Source organism: Callorhinus ursinus, unplaced genomic scaffold, assembly GCF_003265705.2.
Source record: "Callorhinus ursinus isolate GAN/ISIS: 27379988/994484 unplaced genomic scaffold, GSC_fseal_2.0 scaffold41, whole genome shotgun sequence".
Lineage (NCBI taxonomy): Eukaryota > Metazoa > Chordata > Mammalia > Carnivora > Otariidae > Callorhinus > Callorhinus ursinus.
Window position 1 is genome coordinate 172,936 of NW_027397103.1, and position 26,977 is coordinate 199,912.

The following is a 26,977-nucleotide window of genomic DNA, read 5'->3' on the forward strand; positions in this document are numbered from 1 at the left end:
GGGGAGGAGAGTCGCGCCTGGCGGGCGGGCGCCGGGCGGCAGGGATTCAGGAAGCGCCGCGCCGTCCAGGAGGTGAGTGGGCCCTGGGCCCTCGGGGCAGGGATCCCGGGAGGGCCGGCCCAGCCGGGGTCCCCTCGCGCCCCTGGGGACGTCTCGGAGGCTCCGGAAGTCCCGGCCCGGGGCGCGGGAGGGAGACGCGGGGTCCCGCCAGCTCCCGCCACTCCGCTGGGTACCCTTGGGCTGGCCACCCCCCACTCTGGGCTTCAGTTTTATCACCTGTGAAATGGGCGCCGTCGTGGGCCTTGGGGGTCGTGGGTCTGCCGCACGGAGGTCCCGGGGTCCCCGAGATCCAAGCCCAGGAACCAAAAGCTAGGAGCCCCTGCAGCCCACCTTGGGGGTATCCCCATTTTGGGGGGCTGCGATGGGAGGGGGTCCTGAGGTTTGCCTTCCACCACGCAGGAAGCAAGCAGGAGGGAATTCTTAAGTCTGGAACTTCCAAAGGCCACTTCTTAGTTAGCCTTCTTTAGGCCCAGAGATGGCTCTTCCTCCAAGAGGCAGGACAATCTTTAACCTCCAGCTCTGTCTCCAGAGAGAGACCTCCCACACTCCCCACTTGCCTGGAGATACCAACCACAGACATGCCCTCGGAGCTACCTACCACCCCCGCCTGGCCCAGCCCCAGCCTGGCCCTCCCTGTGACCTCCCCATTTTGCAGATGAGAAAGCTGCTCAGGCCGGGGATGTAACCAAGTGAAATTTAAACCCAGGGCTACCAGGCTCCAGAATCCTCCCTGCCTGGTGCCCAGGGGGTGCCCAGGAAGTTACAGGGGCGGGGGTGTGCCTATGGGTGCTCTGGCTCAGCCTCCAAACTGGGCCTCTGCTGGGGCTGGGGACGTGCGATGTCCTGTGTGAGCTTGTCCTGGGGACGCTAAGAACCACTGGAGGATTTTAGCTTTGCCACTTTATCTGGGGGGCAAGGACAGGGGGTGACTCCATGACCACCAGTGAGGAAAGTGAAGAGGTGGTCCCTTTAGAGAGGTCAAGTAGAAGGGTCAGGTCCGGGTCATCTGCAGGGTTAGAAGTGGGGCCTGTGTGGCCCCCGTTCTGCCTGTCCCCACTGCTGAGTGACTTTGGGTTAGTCCCTGAAATGGGGGTGGACTGAGGGCCCCCCCAGGGCTGTGGTGAGGACAGATGGCCTAGCTCCGTTAGCACCAGCCTGTGTTGGTGGTTGTGCCCCAAGGGCCTTCTTAATGGAAGAGGTGAAAAAAGGTCATTGGTCATTCCCTCATTTCGCTAGTTCATTCTGTTTGACTAACAGCGGGGACCCTTCTTTCCCACCTTTGTTGGTAAATCGGAGGGGGAGGGGCTCCCAAAATGAATGGCCGATGGCGCTCCCTGGGCCAGTCAGGGTCAGGTGTGTAAGACGGAGGTGGGGTCCTTTGGCATGGAGTGTTCCCAGATGTAGGGAATGGGCGCCTGATGGCAAGGGGGTGATGGTGAGAGCTTCTGAGAAGGTGCCTGGGGTCCCCGGGAGCAATCCAGAGCCTTACTACTGGGGAGGCATCACGGGCGCCCCTGCTGCCTTACCTGGTGGGAGCGGGGCCTCAGCCACTTCCTCCTGCGTCCAGCAAGTCCTCCCCGAGAGCCCCCTGTGCCAGCCTCGGACCCCAGCCAGGCTCTAGCCTGAGGGCTCTGCCCCCGACAGCCGCCTCCCCGACCCTGGGATTGCGGGCTGTGGCCTCCAGGCAGGCAGCACCCACACCTGACCTGTGGGCCCCCGGCAAGGTGAGCAGGTATGGTAGATGCTTGGCATATGTATGCTGTCGAATGGATGGGAGCCAGGAGAGAATGCTGTGGGGTGGGACAGTAGTCCAGGAAGGGATCAGGGAGGGCTTGATCAAGGTTGTGGGTGGGGGGGAGCTTGAGCCACACGTTGAAGAGTTAAAGGCGGACGTAGGGGAAAGGGCATTCAGGTAAAGGGAAGGGCATTAGCAAAGACCTGACAATTACCTGTTGCCAGGTAGGTAAAACTAGTCTTTGTGGAGCCAAGACATGCTTCCGTTGGTCTGGAATGTGTGGCGTGGACAGGAAGGGCAAGGGATCAGGCAGGCAGGGGCTAGGTCAGACCCAGAAGCCCTCAAGTCCAGTCTGGGAGGGACATGCCGGATGTGTGGTCTGGAAGGGTCCTTCTGGCTGCAGAGTGGGGGCCAGGCAGGGAGGCCGGTCCCCAGGCTGGGGAAGTCATCCAGGCAGGAGATGTGAGGCCCGGGATGGGGACTGGAGCGGGGCAGCTAACAGGAGAGGTGGGAGGGAGAGGCCCGCTTGAGAATTGGCCTCACGGCGCCTGGCACAGGGCAGGTGCGCCGTAAATCTCTGCTGCACAGTGGAGTGACTGAACACGTCGTTTTGAGAGGGCCCGAGTCCTTTGAGCTCCTTCATCTGTCCCTTGGTGGGAGGGGGAGTTTGCATGAGTGGGCATCTCAACCGCTCACAGGCCCCTGACTTGCTGTCTGCCTCAGTTTCCCCCATTTGACTCTGGGAAAGACACTCCAGGCCCCTCCCCAAATCCCTGGCTTCACTTCTTGTCACACACCAGATCTGGGGAGCCAAAGGAACATTGCACGCCAGTGGGCCCTCTGGAATGCTCCACATCACCCATTTGGAGCAGAATTCACCTGTTAAAGATTAATTCAAATCTCTCGAGATACTTATGGCCCTGGGCCCCGCAACTGCTGCTCTGAGCACTGGGTGCAAGGTTCTGCCTGGCTTTAGCCAAGCCTGGGCTGCATTCGGAGTCCTTATGATGGTAGTGAGCATTTATCGAGTACTTCCCATGCGCCCGGCCCTGAGCCAAACACTCTTAGTACATTTGGATACAAAACTGTTATCGTCCCCATTTTTGAGAGGGAGGAACAGGGGTCTGGGTAGTGAAGTCTCTTGCCCCAGGGACTTTTAGTTGGGGAGAGGCAGAGCTGGGCTCTGAATTCCATTTGCCTGATTCCAAAATCCATGCCATTCACTTCCAAGGTGGCCTGTCCCCATTTGTCCTGACCCGGAGTCACGGGGAAGAGACTGCAGTGTAGAGAGAGAAGAACCTGGGTTGCTCAGGCCGGCCCCACCTTAAATCCTAGGTCCGCTGCTTCCTCCCTAGGGAAGCTCCGGCGAGTCACCTGGCCTCTCTGAGCCTCAGTTTCCTGGTCTGTCAAGTGGCGCTCCCAGTCCCTGCTTTGCCAAGACAGTCCGAGGCACAGGTCCTCTTGCTCATCCTGTTCCCCTGGCGTGTTCCTGGACGTGCTTTCCTCCAGCTCATCCCTGTGGCGGCCCCTGAGAGCCCCTCTGTGCCAGGCAGGCGGGCGGAAGGTAGCAGGGACAAGGCTAGACTTGCATTTGGAAAAAGGATGATGCCTTTTCAGCCGTGAGATATTTACGGAAAATTGACCAAATGCCAGGAACCGTCAACGTTTCACACTTTGCTGATTGTTTAGTGGATAGCCAGTGTCTGTCACCTGATGCTCACCTCGATGATGTCATGGCCTCGCCCCCACTGGAGGTGGGCAGAGGCGGGAAGGCTGGATCTCATTTTACAGCTGGGGAAACCGAGTCTCCGAGGGAGAAATAACTGACTCAGGGCTCCTGGCAGAGTTGGATCTGGAAGCCAGATCTGAGTGACTCTGGTCCCCTTGGGTGGGTCCCTGAAGAGCTTCCACCTTGGACTTGCCCCTCTTGGAGTCTGACCCAGCTTGGTCCACAGTCCAGCTCACTGCCTGCTGCCATGTGACCTCAGGAGGTAGCTTAACCTCTCTGTTTCTGGGCCTGCCACGTGGGCTTTGCAGGAGGTCAGAGCTCTGTCTGCTGGAGGGGGATTTGGGGGATTCTGGCCACTATTCTTGCCCCAGCCTGGACTCCCCCTGCCTAGGTTTCCCTTGGGTCCCATGAACAGGCACCCTGGCTGAACAGGAATGAGGAAGAGAGGCCAGCGCCCTACTTTCACTATGACTCCGACTTCCTTCCTGCGGCTGAGCCCCTTGCTGATCATTGGCTTCCCCTTTCTGTCCCGAGCCCTGGGGCCACCGCTGGCTGTGTGACCCCCAAGTAGGTCACCGCACCTCTCTGACAGGTTTCTTCACTGGCAAGGGAGGGCCATAGGAAGCCCTCCATAAATGCTCCTGGGTCTGCTCCAGATGAGATCAGAGGATGGGAAAGGCCGCAGAAGGGGGAGGGCGTACGGGGGACAGACAGGCAAGCCATTGACCAAATGGGAATACTCTTATTTTTCTTGGGGTGGTGAGTAACGGCTGCCTGCCCTGCCTGCCGCCCGCCCTGCCTCCCCCCTGCACAAAGGGCTCCTCAGTCTCCCGGGCGCCTGTTTTTCCCTGAGGGTGGAGTGGCCTGGGTTACACCCACTGGCCGGGAGGGCTGACCACCTTCTGGGACAGCTCCTCATGTTTGTGTATGGAGGGGGGTAGGCCGGACTTCCACCACATGCCCCGAGTGGGCCCCACAGGCTCAGGGGAGACCCCAGTGGGCAACGGGCCAGTTGACCTCAGGCGGGGGACCCATCGGACCCTTCTGTCTCCCATTGCAAAAGGGCTTGGGAATACCGGTAGATAGAGTGAAGGAAGGAAGGAAGGAAGGAAGGAAGGAAGGAAGGAAGGAAGGAAAGAAGGAAGGAAGGAAGGAAAGGAGGAAGGAAGGAAGGAGGGAAGGAAGGAAGGAAGGAAGGAAGGAAGGAAGGAAGGAAGGAAGGAAGGATTGAACAGACAGATCAACAAGGCAGGGGCATCAGAGGAAAGCACCTACTCAAATCCAGACTCCGGCTCGGAGACCAAGCGGGCCTGGGCAAGTGCCCTGGTCTCCTTGAGCCTCAATTTCCTCTTCTTTTTTTTTTTTTTAATTTTTTTTTAAAGATTTTATTTATTTATTTGACAGAGAGAGAGAGATAGCGAGAGAGGGAACACAAGCAGGGGGAGTGGGAGAGGGAGAAGCAGGCTTCCCGCCGAGCAGGGAGCCCGATGCGGGGCTCGATCCCAGGACCCTGGGGATCATGACCTGAGCCAGAGGCAGACGTTTAACGACTGAGCCACCCAGGCACCCCTCAATTTCCTCTTCTGCAAAATGGGTTCATGCTCGCTGTCGCCCTCATGGGGGGGCGTGGGTCTCACAGGTCAGAGAGCCCAGCACACAGTAGTTGCATAATAAATGACCTGTTAAAGGTTGGGAGCGAGAAAGGGCTGCCTGGGTGGCTCAGTCGTTAAGCGTCTGCCTTCGGCTCAAGTCGTGATCCCAGGGTCCTGGGATCCAGGCCCACATCGGGCTCCCTGTTCAGCGGGGAGCCTCCTTCTCCCTCCCCCTCCCACTCCCCCGGCTTGTGTTCCCTCTCTCGCTGTGTCTCTCTCTGTCAAATAAATAAATAAAATCTTTAAAAAAAAAAAAGAGGTTGGGAGAGAGGAAGGAAGTTAGCTAGCGAGCTAGTTAGTGGGACAAAAGTTCATTTGCATCCAGGAGTTCATTCATTCATTCAGCGAGTGTATCTTGAGCAGCTACTAAGTGCCAGGCCGTGTTCTAGGCCCTGGGCACTCAGTGGTGACTGGAGCAGAAGAGTTCCCATCATGCCCCACACAGTCCGTGGGGCCGCACTTTAATGAGGCTCTGACACCCACAATGACCAAACAACCCAGCGGTGGGTGCTGCGCTTAGCTCCCTTTTAGAAACGAGGAAACGGAGACTCAGAGAGGTGAAGTGACCTGTCGGGGAGCCCACAGCTACTAGGCAGCAGAGCCAAGATTCAAACTCCACGTCTGTCTGTCCACAGCACCCTGGCTCCTCCCCACTGCACCACCTGCCTGCTGAGCTCCCAGGCGTGTGGCGTTTAGAAGGGGGTGGCCCTGGAGAGAGGACTTTGGAGACCCCGAAGGGGTGAACTGACATGGGTTTCAAAGCAGATGGTTGGAACCCTAGCCACATTCCCTTCTTGTGGCGTTGTGACTTTGGCTGGGTCTCTTGTCTCTCTGAGCCTCAGTTGGTGCCCGTGTGACATGAGGACAATGATAGTGCCTATCTCAGATGAGGGGCAAATGCAAAGGTGCTCAGTGCAGGGAAGGTGTTGGGTGGATAGCCGCCCGCCTCCGTTCCCCCAGGACTTAGCTTACCCACCTGAGAATGGAGACAATAATATCTGACTTCTGGAGTCATTACTTGGGTTAGGACAGAGAGAAGGTGATGTGTGGAATGTTCCAGTGAGGGCAGGCCCTGCTAATGGTGGGATTTCAGGCACTAGCCTCAGCCACAATGTGAAGCAGTTAACCGGAGACTGTAAACAGGCTGCTGTTGGCATAGGCTGGTGGAGAGGTGGGCTGGGGCAGAGAGAGAGGATCTCAAACTGCTTTTTCTGCTGCTTCAGGCTTCCTTCCTGGGCTCCCGATGGACCCATTCACTCCCTGCGTATCTGCTCGCTCCTCTGACTTGGTTAACCTCGGGCTTGTTGCACGTGGGAATGAGGTGGAGGGATGCCAGCGTGGGTGGATGGGGGTCCTGTTCCCTCTGGACCTCAGCCTCCCAGCCGGGAAATTTGGCTCTGCCCGTCCTGGTGGCCTCCCGGAGATGGCGAGAGGGGGACATGTGGGGTGAGAAAACTCTTTGGGAGGTAAGGTCTCCGAGCATGGTCACCGGTCCTGGCCTTGGAGCCAGGAAGTCTGGGTCCCAGCGCCCAGTCCGCCGTGCCCTCGCTGGGCTTCATCTCTCCAGCTGTAAACAGAGGGCATGTTAACAATCCCCCAAAAAGCAGCTACCACTTGTTGAGCGCTTACTAGGTGCCAGGAACCGTCCCGAACTCTTAAATAATCTCATGCAATCCTCATACCAGCCCCTCTGGGGCCCGAGCTGTCGTTTTATTTTTTAATTTAAAGCTTGAATGTATGGCACAACAAATAATTCTAGAATTACTTGTTATTCTAAAAACAAATATGGGTGGAGGTAAATATTCCCCCCATTTTATAGATGAGGAAACTGAGGCCTAGAGTGAAGTGACTTGCTCAAGGCCACCCAGCCTGAGAGTGGCAGGTGGGGAACAGAACATTGGTCAAGCTGTTCCTGAGGCTAGAAAATCCTCTCTGGGAGTCTCTGGGGCTTGACTGTCCTCCAGGAGAGGGGCTGGGCCAGAGAGAAGCGGGTCCTGAGGTTTCGAGAGCTCCCTCCTCCTGGGCTGGAGCATCGGCCTGCGACTGTGCTCTGATGGGAGGGGGTGAGGACATGGAAGGAGGCAGAGCCTCCTGAGACAGGGAGGGCCTCTGCTCTGGTTCAAGCCCTGTGTTGGACCCTTTACACCTGTTTAATCCTCAGGACATTCCCATGTTGTGCCAGGGAAACTGAGGCTCAGGGCAGGGAAGCCACTTGCCCAAGGTCACCAAGCCAGGAAGGGGTATTGAGATGTAGTTCACATACCACACAACTCACCCTTTCAAAGTGTGCAATTCGGTGGGTTTTTTTTAGTGTATTCGGAGTTGGACAGACATTCCCACTGTCTGGTTCCAGTGCATTTTCATCACCCCAAAAAGGAACCGCGGACCAGTAGCAGTCGCCAGCCCCACGCTCCCTCCCAGCCTCTGGCAGCCACTGATCAGTTCTCTGTCTCTGTGCATTTGCCTATTCTGGACATTTCTTGTAAATGGAATCCCGCAGTGTGTGGCGTTTTGTGATGCACGGCACATGCTCTTAAAAGCATTGAGCCACACCACCTCCTGGTGGCTCCCGCCCAGGGCTCAGGACCCTTGGAAGCGAATGGCCGCCCGGGAAGGCTCCCGGGGTATTTGTGCGCATGGTCATGGTCGGTAGCCTTCCAGCCAAGGACCTGCAGGATGACCCAGCAAGTGACTGCAGTGGCCGCACCAGCCCCCCGTGGGGCCTGGTGAGTCACCCCGGCCTTGCCCCGCCTGGGTGGTGTGAGCTTGAGAGGGGCACTCTCCTGGGGGGGGGGCGGTAGGGGGACCTGACAGGACACTGGGGCTCTGTTTGTCCCGGACAGGCGGCCACTGTGCAGCAAACAGGAAGCGGGCTGGGCTGAGACCTGCTAGGTAAACATAGGCTGGCTGGGGAAGGTGCCTGGCATGCGTGATGCTCCCTGCTCCTCCACCCGCCGGGGGCCAGGGGGCCTCGAACGGCCTGCCAGGCCGCGGGCTTCCCCTGGCCAAGGGGCTGAGCTCCCAGCCCGCTGCACCCAGCAGGGACTGCTCCGAGGTGACTGTGGATCTCAGGCTCTGGGCCCGGCCACTCACTCCGCATTCCTGGGCAGGCATACCTTCCTTGGTCCTCCGTCTGGTTGTTCATCTACCCTCTGATAATAATTAATAATAATAATAATAATACAGTGATACCCATGATGCTAACAACAGCCTATCTTTATGGAGTGTGCATTCTCCCCCCGGGCCTGGGCTCAGTATTTTATACATTTATCTCATTTTTTAAAAAAGATTGTATTTATTTATTTGACAGAGAAAGAGAGAGAGAGAGCACAAGCAGGGGGAGCAGCAAGCAGAGGGAGAGAGGGAAACGCAGGCCCCCCGCTAAGCAAGGAGCCCCATGTGGGGCTCGATCGCAGGACCCCGGGATCACGACCTGAGCCGAAGGCAGATGCCCAACCGAGCCACTCAGGCACCCTACATTTATCTCATTTAAGCCCACAGCAGTCCCCATGGGGTAGGTGCTCTGACCACCACCATGTACAGGTGAGGAAACCAAGGCACAGGAAGGCCAGGTGACTTGCCCAGGGCCACCCAGCTGGTGAGCTGGCCATCTACCTCGGGGACCCGTGGTCCCCACCAGCCACCCAGCACCCCTTCCTCTGCCCCCTGCCTCCACCCCTCCCTTCTGGAGTCCCCAGTCCTTGTAAAGTGTCCATTGAAGGCACAGGTTCTGGGGACCACACAGGTGTGACTCCTGCCCACCCCCCTCCCCCAGGAGCTGGGCGACGCTGTCAGAGTGACTCGGCCTCTCTGAGCCTGTTTCCTTACTGGGAAGGTGGAGGGCGTTGGACAGAGCTGGTGTTGTCTCTGCGGCACCCCTGTTTTTCTAACCCCTTCCCCACCCACACCGCCCCTCCAAGACTGACCTGGAATGACAGGTGCTTGCAGTGTTGTTTATTCCAGGGGACCGCAGGAAGTGGGGGGGGAGGGGCAGCCCGCAGATTGGGCATGGAGCCCCAGGATGGAGGGAGGAAGAAGTGCCCTGGGTCCCTCTGGGAGCCCCACACCTCCCCCCAGGTCTACCTGCTTCCCACCCACCTACGCATGCCCCCTCCCCCACTCACCCATCTTTTCTTCCTCTGCCTTCTCTGTCCCAGTGCCTCAGCCCACGCTGTTCCCCAGCGCCCCCTGCATTTTCTCGCCGGACCCTGCTGCCCCCATTCCAGCTGTCCGGCCCCAGTCCAGACCCCCTCCTTCTGGTAGCTGGTCCCCGTCCCTGTCGGGATTAGCGCTGCTTGCCCATGCCTGCACCCTCCCGGGGACTTCAGAGGGCCCCTGCCTAACAGTTCAAGAAAACGAATATTTACAGACGCCCCATTCTGCCCCAGTGCGGGGCTGGGAGCTGGGGAGATAACAGACACACAGTAGTCCCTCCCTCGTGGAACCAAGACTCCAGAGAAGAGAGAAGGTGACTGACTAAAGGACTACTGTAAGTCAATGTACAAGTTTAATCACGGCAAGTGCTCTAAAGGGAGGTGCGTGTTGCTCTAACAATGACCAAGGGAGCCGGTTGAGACTGGAGGTCAGGGAGGCTTTTCACAGGAGGTGCCTGTGAGGGGACCCGAGCAAGGGAACCCAGCCAGGGGGAGGAAGTGGGGACAAGCCCTGGCAAAGATCTAGAGGGGGATAAAGCCACGTGCCCTCCCCCGACCCCAGACTATTTTGTGAGGTTCCACTCTTTTATGCTTCCCTGGGTGCCCTGCAAACAGGTGGCACTCAACAGATGCCTGTTGGAGTGAATCGATCCCAGGAGGTAGGGAATACGGAGGAACTAGCTCCCTGAAATCTGTCCCCCCGGGGTAGAGCCCAGCTCTGCACGCCCAGACTTGCCACCGGATTTAAGCAGCTTTCCTGGGTCATGGAGTCAGGAGGATGGGATTTGACGGCTATGTGCCAGGGTTTCCATGAGATCAGGCGAAGCCACGGGCGATGGTGAGGATGGGCCCCTTCTTCCACCCTCTGCATGGGAAGGGGGCGGGCAGAAGTTGCAGGAGACCTCCACCCTGTGTTGGACCCGAGATTCTCAGAGAGGGGGGGACCTGCTGTTCACTTAGGCTTGTAGTTCCCTGTTTATTGACTGCTTACTCTGTGCCAGGGGCTTGACTTGACTTGTACAATTCGCACAACGACCCAGTTAAGATCCCCACGGACAGGGGAAGAAAGCAAGGCGCAGGGAGGCTAAGTCACTTGCTCAAGCTCACGCAGCTCAAGAGCGGTGGGTCGGGGAGCCGAGCCCCTGATCTGTCTGACCAAGATGCACACTCTTTCCGTGCCCCACTAGTTCCCTCCAGGGGCCCCTCCAGGGGAGAGAGTGCATTTGGCTGTCCCGACTGAGGCCCCAGGTCAGTCAGAGCAGAATGAATGGCTTTTGGCTGCATTCCTGGCAAGCCCAGAGCCTCTGTTGGGGCAGAGAGGGAGGTTTGGGGACCCTGGCTCAGCACAGTGTCTCCTCACCCTGCTCGGGACCTCTGCACCCCTTAACTCAGTCACTCTTGCGCCCCTCTGGTCTATACCGCTCTGAACACCCCTGGACATTACTCTGCTTCTTGCTTTGTCCAGCCGTTTACTCTGTTCCCCACTGGAAGATCAGCCCCAGGCGGGCAGGGACTTTTCTCGGAGTCCCTTGTACCTGGCACGCTGAAGGTGCTCAGTAAACATTTGGTGAGTAAATGAATAGATGAGTGGTTTCTAATCTTGCTCCTTGGGCCCTGAGATTCAGATCCCCCTCCATTCATCCTGTCCAGCCACCCTCTGCTGTGGACTACAATCTGGTTTTTATGTTCAGAAGCTGCGCTTAGTGCTTAAAACACCGGGGGAAGTCCACGGCTTTCAGGGACACCCAGCGTGTGGGGCTGTCCCCCCTTGGGCCCCGAGTGCCCTGATGCCAGCCAGTGCTGCCCGCTGCGAAGGCCTTCCCGGGAGGATCGAGCCCCCGGGGGTTCCACACGGGGAAAGACATGGATGGGCAGACATGACATTCTCGCGCAGAGGCGGCCCACGAGGACTCTCAGCCTCTCTCCCTGCCTGCACCCTCCTTCCGTCCCAAGCCTGGCATGGGTTTGGAACGTGTAATAGCAGCCTACAGGGCAAATTAGAACGGGGAGGGAACTCTTTCCCCGACCACAGAGGACAGGGTAGTGTTTGGGGGAAGAATTGCCACAGGGCACAGAGCCGGCCGTGTGCGCACGCGCATGTGAGTGCGTGTGTGTGTGTGTGTGTGTGTGTGTGCGTGTGCGTGTGCGTGCATGCATGTGCTCCCCGGTTGTGTACGTGCTACGGCGGTGTGGAAGGAGCGCAGGCTGAAGATCCAGAGGCCGTCTTCGTGGCCATTCGCTCCCTGGGTGGCCTCTGGGAGCCTCAGTTCCCTTAGCTGTATAATGGGAGTGGGTGCCCAGCTTGGCTGGCCAGGCTCTCGTGGCCTGGGGCGGGGGCGGGGGGCCCAGGCTGCGGTTCTGCCCGCGCCCGTGCGTGGGGAGGAGGGTGAGCAGGGCACACGGAGGATGACGATGGAGGCATTCATCAAGTGCGTACTTAGGTGCCCGAGAGACCCGTGATCTGTCTCATGTCACGGCAGCCGTACGGGCCGGACGCTGTCACCACAACCCTCATTTGACAGGTAGGGAAACTGAGGCTCAGAGAGATTAGCATGGGCTGGTGGTAATAATCCTTAGCTCCAGTGTTTGTGCAGCTTGAACAAGACCCTGTAAGCGGTCGACATGGTGCCTGGCAGCCAGGCTGGGCCCAGTCAACCGAGGGGTTAGGGTAGCCCAAGTTTGGCAGCCAGCTGCTGGGATTTGGATCCTGGCTCTGTTGCTATCCTGCTATGTGGCCTTGGGCAAGTCACTTAGCCTCTCTGACCCTCAGGATCCTCATCTGTAACATGGGAATGAGAGCCTCCAGGGCAGGGTTTCTCGACCTCAACACAGTTGACGTTTTGGGCTGGACCAGTCCTGGTGGTAGGGACTCTCCTGTGCATTGTCGTAATTTTTATTTCATCATAATTAAATGCTACTAATGATCCCATATGCCTTGCCTAAGGCTACGAGCAAGGAGTGGGTGGCTGAGAGGAGATTTGAACCTGGGTTTGGCTGACTTTAGACCCCTTATCATGGAGCCCTCGGAAACCGTGGATGCCGTCTGGGTTGGGGTTCCTTAGGAGAGGGGGTACACGCGTGGTGGGGGGTTGGGAGCTCTCCGAAGCCGGAGCTTTCCTCACTGGGTGCTCTAGTGGGGAAAGGGGTATGGTAATTGGGAGGGTGTTGACAGCAGAGGCATGTCCCCCAATGCCTCCCCTGCCCTCACCCCTGGGTCCCCAATGAGGTGGACAGGGCTGTGCCCTGGGAAGTGTTATCTTCCCCCTTGACGCCTGCACCCCCGTGGATACCTGTCCCTGCCTCAACATGCTCCCCATTCTTGCGGAACAAAGCCATCTGACATCTCCCAAGATCTCTAGGAGGAGGTGTGGTCACCCTGGTTTTGGGGGGTGGAAACTGAGGCCCAGAGACAGGAAGTGATTTGTCCAAGATCACACAGCTGCTGGTGTCCAGGGCCAAGATAGGAACCAAACATATCTGATTTCAGCACCTGTGCACCTAACCCTTCCTTCCTCCTTTGATTAGAATCATCGACAGCCCCCAGTTTATTCCCAGGGTTGGCACGGGAAATGCCTGACCTCATTGAATTCTTCCTGCGAAGCTATGAAAAGCTGCTGCCTTTGTACCCATTTTATTTTATCTTATTTTATTTAAAGATTTTATTTATTCAGTTTTAGAGACAGAGAGCAAGGGGAGGGGCAGAGGGAAAAGGGAGAGGGACAAACAGACTGCCCTCTGAGCACAGAGTCCGACATGGGGCTTGATCTCATGACCCTGAGATCATATCCTGAGCCGAAACCAAGAGCAAGATGCTTCACCAACTGAGCCACCCGGGCACCCCTGCACCCATTTTAAAGGGGAGGGACCTGAGGCTCAGGGAGCTAAAGTAACTTTCCCAAGGTCACACTGCATGTCAGTCACTAGCAGCTGAGCCTAGAACCCAGGCCTGAATAACTCCGGAGTCCAGGCTCTCCCTCCCCACTGGGGCCCAGAGAAGGGCCAGTCCCCAGCAGGAGTGCTGATCCTCTGTAAGCCCCGCTGTACCCCCCAGGAGAGGCCTCTGGCGGTGCCCCCGCCTCTCTGGCCTCAGCCTTCTCTCTTGGCAGTCACAAAACCAACAAGGCAGGAACCAGTGTTTATTTGCTCCGTTGCTCATGTGTTGGTTTAGGAGAGGAAGACCTAGAAAAGAGAGCTTTTCAGACATCTCCCTGCAGGCCGCGAGGGGTGGCGAAAGTTCCAGGAAACTGGGCCTCAGTGCCCAGCCCCGCCCGCCCAGCAGTGTGCCGCAGAGGGCCTTGGCCTGCCAGCCAGCCAGCCAGCCCGCGGGGCCTTGCTTCTCCCTGTCCTTGCTCCTGGTTAACCGCTGGGCCCAGAGCTAGGGAGCCCTGGGTGCAAGTCCAGCTCTTCTCCCTAGAAGCTGTGTGGCTGCCCCTTGTAAAGCTCCAGTCTCTCCATCTGAGAAACGGAAACAAATCATACCTCTGTCTGTGTGGCACCCTTCTAGGTGATGGGGACGTGGGAGTAAACGGGACAGAGGCATGCCCTGCCTCCTGGTGCTCATGGCCCGGGAACGAACTAGTCCCATGGACAGATGGTCAGGGAGGGCTTCCCGGAGGAAGGGACAATTGAGCTGGGAACACAGGTGGGTAGGAGTTAGCCAGACCAACAGGGGAGGGAAGGGACCAGCAGCGCTTAGCCTTGGGGAGCTGAGGTTTTGCACTGTGGCAAGTCAGCTATAGTTTTGGGAACTCAGTTTCCTCCTCCTCCAAAGGGGAGTCATAAGGATGGCGCTAGGAGAGCTGGAGGAACGCTGGCTCACACAGTGCGTTCGCGCCTGTGTTCTCTGAGCACCTGCTGGGCCCGGAGCTTGCGTTTAACGGTTATGTTTTAGTCAGTGCTTCCCGGGCGCCGGGCTGACCACAGGGATGCATGCTCTCTGTTTGGGCGCCCCCATGTTACAGGTGAGAAAACCAAGGCTGTGAAATCAGCTTGCCCAATGCCACGCGGTTGCTGAGTGTGGAGCCCGGATTTGAACCCTGCTCTGTGGGGCTCGGAAGCTGGCTGGGTCGGGCAGGAGTAAGCCCCAGGCTCCAGGTTTGGGGGCCCAGGGGTGACTCTGAGGCCCTTCTTCCTCCAGCTAATGCCCAGGGTGGTTGGACCTGAGGCACATTTGCGTTTCCAGGTCCCTAAAAGAGGCGCCTGTCGCAGCCCTCGCCCGGGGCCTGCAACCAACCACATCTGGGAGTGGTCACTGCGCACCCCTGTCATTACGAGGGTGGCTTTGAAGCTCTGGCAGCAGTGCTGTTTGCCCACGTGGGAGGGGGGCTTCCTGGACCCCCCACCGCCGGCCAGCCTCCGCCCGACGCCCCTCCCGTTCCCTTGCAGGCCGAGCAGTGCAGACGGGTCCCGGGCCGGCATGGCGGATCCCAACGAAGGCCCCCACACAGGGCCCGGGGAGGTGGCCGAGAGCCCCGGGGATGAGAGCGGCACCCCTGGCGGCGAGGCCTTCCCCCTCTCTTCGCTGGCCAACCTGTTTGAGGGGGAGGATGGTTCCCCTTCCCCCTCCCCGGCTGACACGGGTCGCCCTGCCGGCCCGGGTGACGGGCGACCAAACCTGCGCATGAAGTTCCAGGGTGCCTTCCGCAAGGGGGTGCCCAACCCCATCGACCTCCTGGAGTCCACCCTGTATGAGTCCTCGGTGGTGCCTGGACCCAAGAAGGCACCCATGGACTCGCTCTTTGACTATGGCACCTATCGTCAGCACCCCAGTGACAACAAGCGGTGGAGGAAGAAGGTCACCGAGTGAGTATTGCTGGCCCCCTGCCAATGGTCTCCTCTGTGTTGAATCCATCCACCCATCTCTCCATCCGTTCGCCTGTCTGTTCACGCACCTGTCCACTTTTCCATATACCGGTCTGTTCACCCATCTGTCCATCCATCCACCGTCCATCCATCCGTCCACCGTCCATCTATCCATCCATCCACCGTCCGTCCATCCATCCACCGTTGGTCCATCCATCCATCCACTCACCCATCCATCCTTCCGTTCACCATCTACCCATGCACCCACCCATCCAACTCATCCATCCATCCATCCACCGTCCATCCATCCACCGTCCATCCATCCATCCACCGTCCGTCCATCCATCCACCGTCCGTCCATCCATCCACCGTCGGTCCATCCGTCCACCGTCCATCCATCCATCCACCGTCCGTCCATCCGTCCACCGTCCATCCATCCATCCACCGTCCATCCATCCATCCATCCACCGTCCATCCATCCACCGTCCGTCCATCCATCCACCATCCATCCATCCGTCCACCGTCCGTCCATCCGTCCACCGTCCATCCATCCGTCCACCGTCCGTCCATCCGTCCACCGTCCATCCATCCATCCACCGTCCGTCCATCCATCCATCTACCCATTCATTCATCCAGCTCCCCGTCTTTCTACCTGCTCATCCACTTGTCCAGTGCATCCGTCCATCATCCACTCACTCACCGCTCTCTCTACCCTTCGGCCCTCCTCGATCGCTCCAGCCATCCACCCACGAAAACCCCTAAGGACCCCTCTCAGTCCTCTGTGTGTATCTGGAGGATAGTCTTAGGTCAGGAGACGGCCCGCTGTTGCCTGATCCTTGCCTGTCCCCCTTGACGATCACAGACTCGTTTACGCCCTTGGATGAAGCCCTTGCTTGGTCAGGAGCTGTCTCCTTTCTTTATTCACTGAGTCACTGATGCATGTAGTGTGTGTTTCTCAAGCACCCACCCTGTGCCCAGGCAGTGCTGTTGGCCCCGTGGCTCTAGGGGTGAGCCACACCAGATCCCGCTCCGACTGAGTTTAGACCCTGAGCAGCCTTCACTGGCACCTTCATTTTGGTGGGTGAGCCAGGTAATAAGCAAGTAAATAGGCACGTGAACATACAGTTTGGGTTGGGGGAGGTGCTGAGGCAGAGAGAAGAGCTGATACAGGAAAGGTAGTCCAGGAGGGCTTCTTGGAAGAGCCAGCATTTCAGCCCAACACTAAGGGATGAGAAGCAGCGGCCACACAGGCTGAGGAAGGTGTTCCAGTGGAGGGACGTGCACGTACCAGGGCCCGAGGCTGGAGGGGCTGGGCATGCCCAGGGAACGAGGCCGTGCGGTCATCCACACACTGCTGGACAATGTGCTCCCCATCTGCTCAGAGGACAGCAAAGCGCCCCAGTGTCCCCATTCCTTCCAGGTCCTGCCGGAAGCTGGTGGGCTCCATGCTCCCTCTCCCCTCCCTCAGAACCCCTCCTTCATGCCCTCACCACACCCCTACCCCACACAGGGCTAATAGCCCACAGGAGGGGCTGTGCAGGAACCGGGGCTGTGGCCATGGGTGGCTGAGGTCTTCAGAGACCCCGAACACCACCTAAGGAGGTATGGGGGGTGAGGGTGTTCTTTTCGTTTCGTTTTTTGGCTCCAAGTTCATGATTCAGGAGCAGATAAAATGGGGGCTGCCCAGGTGCTCTCATTGGGGTTGTCGCAGTCTGCGCCTTGTCCTCGGGAGGGCGCCTCTTCCCCTGGCACCCCACCGCTGGAGGCCCTGCCCCAAGTGGGGAGTGTGGGGCCCCGGGGCCGAGGAGGGAAGGAGAGCAGCTGGCCACGTCCCCTGGCCTGCTACCGGCTCTCTCTGCCCCTGCGCCCCCGCCTGACTCAGTCTCCCCTCCCTCCCACCCAGCGCTGTCACTGTCCCCCCTCGGCCCCCCTCCGCTCTCCTCTGCCCCCTCCCTGTCTTTGTTTCTGTCTTTCTCTGCTCTACCCTCCGGTCGGTCATTGAACAGGTTCTTCCTGTGCTCCATATGCACCAGCGCTGGGTGGGTGGGGACGTAACAGAGAGGATTCTAGCTGCTCCTGGCCACTTGTCTCTTAAAACCTAGCGCACAGTAGGTGCCCAAGTGGTGTTGGTCCAATGCCCAAGGGAATATCCATTTTCTTCCTTACTTTGTCTCTCAGCTTCCCCAGTCCCAGCCTCTGTGGGTCGAGTCCTTTCTCCATCTGCCTCTGTAGTTCAACATTTCTGCCCCCCTATACAGGCTCCAGACGTACAGTGGGCGCTAAATAAGAGCCTCAGTGTCAGCTAACATGTGCTGTGTCCACTGTGTGGGGGGCCCTGAACCCCCTGTGTGCATGGCCTCATTTGTCTCAAATGTTTGTTGAATGAATAAATCAGTGAGTGAATGGCTGAATAAATGAATGAGTTGCTTTATCTTTTAGTCCAGCATTCCTCCTTTCTTTTCTCACTCTCTTTGTCTCTTTCAGTCTCTGGCTTAGGAAGTACTCAGTAACTGACAAATGGAAGAGTGTATGGGTGGTTGGAGGGGGTGGATGGGCAGGTGGTGGATGTCTGGTTGGGTAAGTGGGTAGATGGATGGATGGGTGGATGGATGGGTGTGTAGGTGGGTGGGTGGATAGATGGATGGATGGACAGATGGATGGACAGATAGATGGATGGACGGATGGGTGGATGGATGGATGGGTGGATGGGTGGGTAGGTGGGGGCATGGATGGGTGGACGGACAGATGGATGGATGGGTGGATAGGTGGATGGATGGGTAGATGGATGGATGGGTGGATAGGTGGATGGATGGGTAGATGGGTGGATGGGTGGATAGGTGGGGGGAATGGTTGGGTGGATAGATGGGTAAATGATGGATGGGTGGATGGGTGGGTTGGTAGGTGGGTGGATGGTTGGGTGGATGGATGGACGGACAGATGGATGGATGGATGGACAGACGGATGGATGGATGGGTGGATGGATGGATAGGTGGGGGCATGGATGGGTGGATGGGTGGGTAGGTAGGTAGGTGGGTGGATGGATGTGTGGTGGGTGGATGAGTGGGTGGATGGATGGATGGACGGATGGACAGACAGATGGATGGGTGGACGGATGAATGGATGGGTGGGTAGATGATGGCTGGGTGGATGGCAGGGTGGGTAGGTAGGGGCATGGATGGGTGGATGGACAGATGGATGGATGGGTGGATAGGTGGGGAGATGGGTGGGTGGGTAGGTGGGTAGATGATGGATGGGTGGATGGGTGGGTGGGTAGGTGGGTGGGTGGGTGGGTGGATGGGCCAGTGGTGGATGGGTGGCTGGGTAGGTGGATGGATGGGTGGGTAGGTGGGTCGACGGACAGGTGAGTGGGTGGATGGGTGCGTGGGTGGATGGATAGGCAAGCTTGTATGCCTCTCTTTGTCCATGTGTTTCTATCCAACATACAGTAGGTACTAGGTAGAGTGCGCTGGGATAAAACATTCCTTTGTTTCTCCAGCTATCCCTCCCCTCTCCGTCTGGTCCCTCCTTCGGGCTCCAGCTCCCTCCACCTCCCCGCCACAACCCCGGGGCCTCTCAGGCCAGAGATGGCTGCGGGGGAGGGGGATGAGCCCTCCCGTCACCCTGCCTTCCCCCACTTCCAGGAAGCAGCCGCAGAGTCCCAAAGCTCCCGCGCCCCAGCCGCCCCCCATCCTTAAGGTCTTCAACCGGCCTGTCCTCTTTGACGTCGTGTCCCGAGGCTCTACTACCGACCTGGATGGGCTGCTTCCCTTCCTGCTGACCCACAAGAAGCGGCTGACTGACGAGGAGTTCCGGGGTGAGCCGCTTAGGTGGGGATGGTGGGCAGGCCAGCCAGCGGGTGAGGGAGGCCTGGCATTGGGGGCCCCCTTTCCTCTCAGCATCTTCCCCCGAGTCGGTGGGCTGTGTTGGCCATGGAGAGCACTGGATAGGGAGTCTGGTCCTGAGTGTCCTTTGCCATATTACTTAACCCCTCTGGGCTTTTGCTACCATCATTCATTCATTCATCCATTCATTCTTTCAGCCTTTATTTATGGAAAGGTCAGTGTTGTAGCTAAGCAGATTCCACTCACCTGGGTTCAAAGCCCACCTCTACCACTTAAGGGATGTATGGCCTCCCTGAGGCCCAATTTTCCCACCTGTCAACTAAGGAATAATAATAATAAGCATAGTCCTGGCAGGGGATTCCTGCTTCTGCTCCCAGGCTCTGCCCCACCCGCACCCAGCTCTCAGGCTCCCCTCCCTAGGCTGAAGCCCAAGTCACCACCGCCCCGACTTCTCCCAGCCCAGAGAGCTCACCCCCCCAGCCTTGTCTGGCCTCCAACCTGCACCTCGGAGCATCAGCAGCTTCCTCCACCGCCCCAAGCCTTCCCTGCAAATTGGCAAAGTTGGCCTCTGAGCCCCTTGACCCGAGTCAGTCGCCTGCTATGTGCCAGGCACCAGGGTTAGGAGCCATAATTAACTGGCCAGACGACCCCACAAATCAACACAAAATGTTAAGAACTGCAGCACGTGTTACAGAGGAGAGCCTGTCTCGAGAAGGCCGGCGGCAGTCTACCGCTCGGGGCTGACGAAGCTTCGGGGAGGTCGGGGGTGGGAGGGGTGTTTTTGAGACTTCAGGTATTTTAGCCAAATTCAGTGCTAAAGCAGGGGGACCTGGCCAGTGGTATATTTTTCACGTGTACCTTTACCAACCAGATCCTTTGAACACCAACACGATACAGTGCAGTATCGTGACTGTCAGAAGAGAATTCCTGGATTTAGCAAAAATATTCCTTCACGGCGGGCAGCCGGACGGTGTGGCTTGTTGGCGGCAGAATTGTGGCACCCCGGGGCTCCTCCCTGCCCTCGGAGGGTCTCAGTGACTACGGGAGCCATTTCATTTGGAGGTGACCCCCATTCAAGCCGTTGGCCAAATGGCCCCTCCTGACCCTCAAGTGCAGTCGGCACAGGTGGGGACAAGCGTGGGGTAGAGCGAAACCCTCCCCTGTGTCTTCAGCGGGACAGTACAGCTCCGGGCTGGGCTTCCAAGGCTCCAGCTTCTCCCGGGTTTATGACTGAGTCAGGGGCTTTTCGCCTAGGCCAGTCGAGTGTATCTGTGTGCCTGAGCAGGGGCGGCGGACCGGGGGTGGGGGTCCCTGAAACTGCAGAGAACTGTGCATATTATTGGGGGATTAACCAAGAGGCCCATAAGGCTAAGTAAGCTGTAGGGCTGCTCCCTTGCTCTGGCCCCTTCTAAGGCCCTGCAACTAATTTGGAATTCATAATTGCATATTTGATTTCATAAACTGTACCCCGAAATCGTGTAAATCTGAGGCCCCTGAAAAACCTGGATCCACCCCTGCGTGTTGTTCTAGCCAGAGGTTCATGAGCTCATCTGATTCTCAGGGGAGTCTGTGACCGCCACCCCTCAAAGTTTGACACCCTTCCAATTTGGCATTCATTTAGGGCGCCTCCCCCCTAGCAGTTCCCGTGGGCAGAGCCACTTCGCCACCTGGTGGCCGAGTCCTGGAACTGCGTGTCCCTCCCCAGTTCTGGGAAGATGCTGCTCTCGGCATTTCATCCCAGGACCCAGGCTGGCAGCCTCCCACCCCGCTACAGCCTGGGTCTGGGGGTGTGGAAGCCCAAATTCAAGGTCTGGTTCCACACCCCGCACAAACCACTTTGGGTTATCTGTGGTTTGGAATTACCTGTGGTGACCAGCTCATCAGGTGCTGTGCTGGGCATGGGGTGAGCAACAGTGAATGAAGCAGACACAACCCTGTCCTCAAGTTGCTCGCAGTTTCCTGGGTGAGATCAACATTCATCAAGCAATCACAGAAAATAAAAACAGTTATAAACTGTAACGTGTGCCAACAAGCGGCTGTGTTGGAGGATTTGATCTAGTCAGGAAAATCTGGGAGAGCTTCCTGGAAGAGGTGACACTTGCGCTGAATCGGAATGAGTTGCAGTTAACCAGTTAAAAGAAGAGGAGGAAGGACCAGGGAGAGGGTGAAGGGACAGCATGTGCAAAGGCCCTGTGACTCACTGCAATAGCGTACTCTGCGGTCACCCCTCCAGCTGCTATGAGGATTGAAGGAAACCCAGAGAGACTGGTGGAAACCAGGCAGGTGTCTTGGGCCAGGGTGGTGACAGTGGAGATGGGGAGTGGGGGAGGGATTGAATAGGACATGCTGGTGGGGGAGGGATGTGGGGGAGAAGAGAGGCCAAGGACAAGGGTGACACAAAGGTTTCTGGCTGGAGGGGGACACCATCCTCTGAGGAGGGGACATATGCGGGCTGGGAGTGGGCTTTGGGAGGGAGCACGGAGAGTTGCAAGCTGCCTGGATTAGGAAATGGACTGACACCTCCTCGAGGCTAGAGCCGAGCGTGGGTGTGTCTGGAGAGAATCTCCAGGGCCCTTGGCCGGCACTGGGGGCACCCCCACCCTGCACTTACGCAGATGAGGAACTGGAGTCCGCTTTTCCTTCAATTCAAGGTCCAGCTCCTGGGTGACTCTGGGCTGGGCGCCAGGGGTACAGCAGGAAGCAGCTCGTCGGGGCCCAGGCTTGTCCAAGAGACCTCAGTCCTGGGGGCACCGGGACTGGAATTCAGGTCTCTGTGAGTCTTTCTTGTTCTCCCCACTGACTCCTGGCATCTAAGGAGAAATTCCTAAAGCACCTCTCGTGGAATAATAACCGCAACAGAGTATTTACTGAGGACTTTTACCTGCCTGGCGCTGGGCTCATCAACAAACATCTATTAGCTCTTCGATTTCCTCTGTGGCCTCAATTTAGCGAGAAAGGAAACTGAGGCAGAGGAAGGGTCACACAGGAATCGGGAGTAAAGCCAGGATTCGAACCCCAAGGTGCCTGGCTCCAGAGCAGGCGTCTCCACTCACACCTGTGTCTCCCACCTGCCTCTCCCGTTCCTGATCCCATTCCTGCTTCCGCCGTTCCTGAGCCCCCAGCGTAATTTTGCCCTGTGCCTGATACACAGGGACGTTCTCTTTCCATTGACTCACACTTTTTTTTTTAAAGATGTATTTAATTATTTGAGAGAGGGGGTAGGGGGTAGGGGTAGGGGCAGAGGGAGGGAGAGAGTCTCAAGCAGACTCCCTGCTGAGTGCGGGGCTCAACCTCAGGACCCTGAGATCATGACTTGAGCCCAAACCAGAGTCAGACGCTCAACCGACTGAAGCCACCCTGCCGCCCCTCATTGACTTGTTCTTTTAAGATATAAATCAAGTCGTGTCACCATAAAAATTAACGTAAGGGAAAAAATTGCACAGGGACCTTAGCGAGCGTCAGTGGGCAGCGTTAAGGACCCGTTTGTGCCACACGGAGGCTGGCTTCATTAGAGAGATTTGACATCGAGATGAAAAGGCTCATGGCGGGCCTTTGGTGTCATTACTGCGGCATCTGTGGGATCCCCAAAGCCCTCTCCCACCCCTCCTAAGGTAATTTTACTGGCGTAAATGCTTCATGGGAAGGAGATCCTCTGTTCAAGTAGACGGCAAACGCTGCCTGCTGGGTCTGGCTTTTAGAGCTTCCCAGTCACCATTAGCATATTAAAGGCTCTGACAAGTCCTGTAATAAATAAATAAATATGGTTGGCTTTGTTTAAGCCAGGCTTCCCCCCCATTTATTTGATTTTTAAAAATTCCCTCCAAATTATGCTTTGGTCAATCCCAATCTCTGTAGGCTGTAGCTTCCCCACATTTTGAAGAACTGCCCCCCTGGGTTTGTTGGACCCCCTCAGCACCATGGGGGCAGGTAGGGAATGGGCTCAGAGGGGAGGTGTGACATGGCCCCAGGGCCCTGTCCCCTGCTGCCCAGTGGTTCCATACCATGGATTGAACGCCCCTCATCCTGTATGTTTGTCCCCCCCAGAGCCGTCCACAGGGAAGACCTGCCTGCCCAAGGCCCTGCTGAATCTGAGCAATGGCCGCAATGACACTATCCCTGTGCTCCTGGACATTGCTGAGCGGACGGGCAACATGCGGGAGTTCATCAACTCGCCCTTCCGGGACATCTACTACCGAGGTGGGGCCCCACGCTGGGGCAGCGGTGACGCAGGGTGGCGGTGGGGCGCTGTGCTTGCTCGTCTGACCCCCACGCCACCCCAAGAGCTTCCACCTACGCCCCGGGTACTGGTGCACGCCCAGGGACTGATCGTTGAATGACTCCCCCTTCCAATGGTTCTAATGATCCGTGAACTTGGCATTTGGGACCTGAGATGCCGTGGTGCCGGATACTCCAAGGCTCTATGATAATAGTCGTATGGGCCAACAGTGCTAAGAGGCAAGCGTATCACCAGCCCCACCTCCCCGGGTCTAAATTCTGAGATTCTGTGACTCAGACTTGACCTTTCCGATTCCCAGATAGGAAGATTCAAAGTCTGTGAATTTTATACTTGAGTCCAAAATTCTGTGGGGCCACAATGCCTTTGTCTCCTCCTGGATTAAAGCCCCCTGTGAGTCAGACAGGTTCCCTGTGGGATCTCCTCTTGAGTCTGCATCCTGCCTGCACGAGGCAGCACGTCAGGCCCTCGCGCAGCAGAGATCCCACATCCGGGCGGCGTCTGGAGGTCCGTTGCTGCCCTTGGGAGGAGCCGGCCAAGGCCTGGGGCTGCAGCCCCCACCTGACTTCCACACTCCGCACCCCCCCAGCCCCTGCCCTCAAGCCTGGTCCAGTCTCTGCCCCGCCCCCCTGTGACAGTCCCTCACCCCCTCCCCAGGTCAGACCGCCCTGCACATCGCCATCGAGCGGCGCTGCAAACACTACGTGGAGCTCCTGGTGGCCCAAGGCGCTGATGTCCATGCCCAGGCCCGGGGGCGCTTCTTCCAGCCCAAGGACGAGGGAGGCTACTTCTACTTCGGTGAGCAGAGGATGGTGGGGGCTCGGGGGACGTGGTGGTGTCCACTGCCCCGGCCCCTCCCCAGATACCTAGAGCTCTGCTCGTATGTCGGTGTTGGTCCCCGAGGTCTTGCTTCTGAGGAGTAGAGCATCACCTGCCTCCTGGAGCCTCAGCTTTCCCATCTGTACCGTGGGGGTTGTGAGAGCCCCCGGGGCTGTGATGGGTGGTCAGCCTCTGCACCTGCGCCCGGCACCTTGTCATGCTCGACCTTTAGTCCCACTGCAGCTGGGACCAGGGGTCTGATTGCAGAGCCACCCTCCCAACACCAGCATGTCCTCGCTGAATTTCACCCCTGCTTAAAGGCACACATTATTTGAAGCTCAGGGACAAAGTCCCTCACGGCCTCCACATCGCAAGGCCACACCCCACCTCTGGCATGTCACCCACAGAAATGTGTGGACTGTGTCCGGCGTCCCCGGGTCTGTCCCCTGAGCATCCGTGGGCAGAGCCCCTCCCCATCCCGGGCGCCCCCCTTCGCTGACCTCCCCCTGCCTCCCCCCTGGCCTGCAGGCGAGCTGCCCCTGTCGCTGGCAGCCTGCACCAACCAGCCCCACATCGTCAACTACCTGACGGAGAACCCGCACAAGAAGGCCGACATGCGGCGGCAGGACTCCCGCGGCAACACGGTGCTGCACGCGCTGGTGGCCATTGCCGACAACACCCGCGAGAACACCAAGTTCGTCACCAAGATGTACGACCTCCTGCTGCTCAAGTGTGCCCGCCTCTTCCCCGACAGCAACCTGGAGGCCGTGCTCAACAATGACGGGCTCTCGCCCCTCATGATGGCGGCCAAGACGGGCAAGATTGGGGTGCGTGCAGGCTGGGGGGGGGCACGGCCAGCCCGCCCCCCCCGACTCTTGCCCCTCCACACACACACACACACACACACACACACACACACACACACACACTGGAAGGGTGACTGCTAGCATTCATTATTATTAATATGCACACCCACCTCCTATCATGCCAACCACATTGTCCTGCCCCAAGAACCTTCTGTGGCTCCCTATTGTCCGGCCAGGCTACTCAACTTCATTCCAGAGGCTCTGTCTTCATCCCATGCCACTGGATGATCATGCCCTGCTCCCTCCAGCCAGGACAAGCCACTGATAGAAATCCAAGTCCCAGGGCTCCACTCCTGTATACTCCCCTATAATCCACTCTCAGGGTCCTAGCTTAGCCCCTAACCTGCCGAGCAGCCCTGCACAGGTTCTCTCTGTCTCTAGCCTCACAGCACACGGCCTAGAGAGGATTTCTCAGCCCGGGCCCTGCCGACATTGGAGGCTAGCTGGTTCTGGGGTGTGCAGTCTGTCCGGTACAGTGTAGGATGCTTGCTGCATCCCTGACCTCGAACCCCGAGAGACCAGTGGCACTCCCTGCCACTGTGACAACCCCAAAAGTCTCCAGACGTTGCCAGATTATCCCCTGGGGGCCACCATGGCCCTGATTGAGAACCAAGCTTGCAGTGCTCCGGAGTCAGGAGTACCTGCGTCCAAAGCCTGGCTCAGCCGCTTCCCAGTGTGTGACTGCAGGCATCTCCCCTCGCCCCTCTGTGCCTCGGTGTCCTCGACTGCAAAATGGGGATGAAAATAGCACCCTGTGGTACCACGTGACAACTAGATAGGGTGATCCACGTAAAGCTCTTCAACGAAGACCCTGGGATGGGTAGTACGTGCTCAGCAAATGGCAGGGGTTATTATTGTTCTATTAAAAACATAGCAAAAGCTACTAAAGTTGCAATTTATGAAAGAGTCTTGAGGTAATGGAAAAAGCCTGGGTTTAGATTTTGGCTTTTTGCCCTATTAACCTGTGTGGCTGTGGGCAATGCCCACCCCCCTCTGTTCCTCAGTATCCCCTGTGTGTAAGCTGCAGATAAGTGGCATCAGGAAGGGCTGGATCTAACAATTATTCCTAGATTTAACATGTTAATAAGATCGATTCACTGTTGTTTTAATTACATGAAAAAGATACTCATTCCGATTCCGATTTTTAAGGCCGGCCTGGTTCAGTCCGGCTTCAGCTGATTGTGTGGCCTTGGGGAGTACCCTTCTTTTCCCTGAGCCTCTCTTTGCACATCTGAAAACCAAGACAGTAAGAGTAAGAACAAGATCATGTGAACACACAGGGCATGTTCTCTAAGTATTTCCTCCCCGCTACATGCTGCTCTCTTGGGAGGTGCCCCGAGATGGGCTGTGATGGGCCCCTGGGGTGCCTCTGATGTGAGGGCCCGAGCATTGGTGTCCCTCCCCAGGGCCCCCTGACCCTCCCTTTTCCCCCTGCCGTGCAGGTCTTTCAGCATATCATCCGCCGGGAGGTGACAGACGAGGATACGAGACACCTGTCCCGCAAGTTCAAGGACTGGGCCTATGGGCCGGTGTATTCCTCGCTGTATGACCTCTCCTCCCTAGACACGTGTGGGGAAGAGGCCTCTGTGCTGGAAATCCTGGTGTATAACAGCAAGATCGAGGTGAGTGCTAGGGCAGGGGACAGAGCCCTGGGAAGGATGGGGGTGGCTGAGAGCAGGGAAAGGACCCTGGCACTGGGAGGGGCCCTGTAACTTTTACATGCTGTGTGACTCAGGACAAGTGACCCAACCTCTCTGAGTCCCAGTTTCCTCTTTTGCAGAATGGGGGTAAGGATAGTTCATGTCCCATAGGGTTGTTGGGAGGACCAACTGAGTTCCTTTGAGAACAGTCTGGCACCGAATAAACATTCTATGTCAGCTATTATCATTAGTAGTCGTTAGATGCAGTTTTGAAAGCTTCTTTTCTCGCGTAGCAGTATTTCGTGAACATGGCTCTGCACCTTTAAATATTCTTCTGCAATATCATCGCTGCGAGTAAATGTACCACATTCTCATTAACCATTCCTCTCTTCTTGGTCATTTGGGTTTGTTTCTGCCTTTAACTATCAGGAATAACACTGCAAT

General features: G+C 57.5%; 1 protein-coding gene across 4 annotated transcripts in view; it reads left to right on the forward strand.

Moving 5' to 3' along the window:
• TRPV4 (transient receptor potential cation channel subfamily V member 4) overlaps positions 1-26,977 on the forward strand; it is a 36,313-nt gene continuing 9,336 nt past the window's right edge. Inside the window, exons 1-8 of one of the 4 annotated variants that reach the window (XM_073880966.1) lie at positions 33-72; positions 10,796-10,897; positions 14,716-15,132; positions 18,774-18,946; positions 23,019-23,171; positions 23,866-24,006; positions 24,556-24,854; positions 26,336-26,515. In XM_073880966.1, the coding sequence (XP_073737067.1) occupies positions 14,747-15,132; positions 18,774-18,946; positions 23,019-23,171; positions 23,866-24,006; positions 24,556-24,854; positions 26,336-26,515 (1,332 nt within the window). In that variant the 5' untranslated portion in view covers positions 33-72; positions 10,796-10,897; positions 14,716-14,746. Of the gene's footprint in view, positions 73-7,802; positions 7,903-10,795; positions 10,898-14,277; positions 14,407-14,715; positions 15,133-18,773; positions 18,947-23,018; positions 23,172-23,865; positions 24,007-24,555; positions 24,855-26,335; positions 26,516-26,977 lie in introns of those variants that run through there. The other 3 variants (XM_025889376.2, XM_073880965.1, XM_073880967.1) reach the window with 3 other exon arrangements.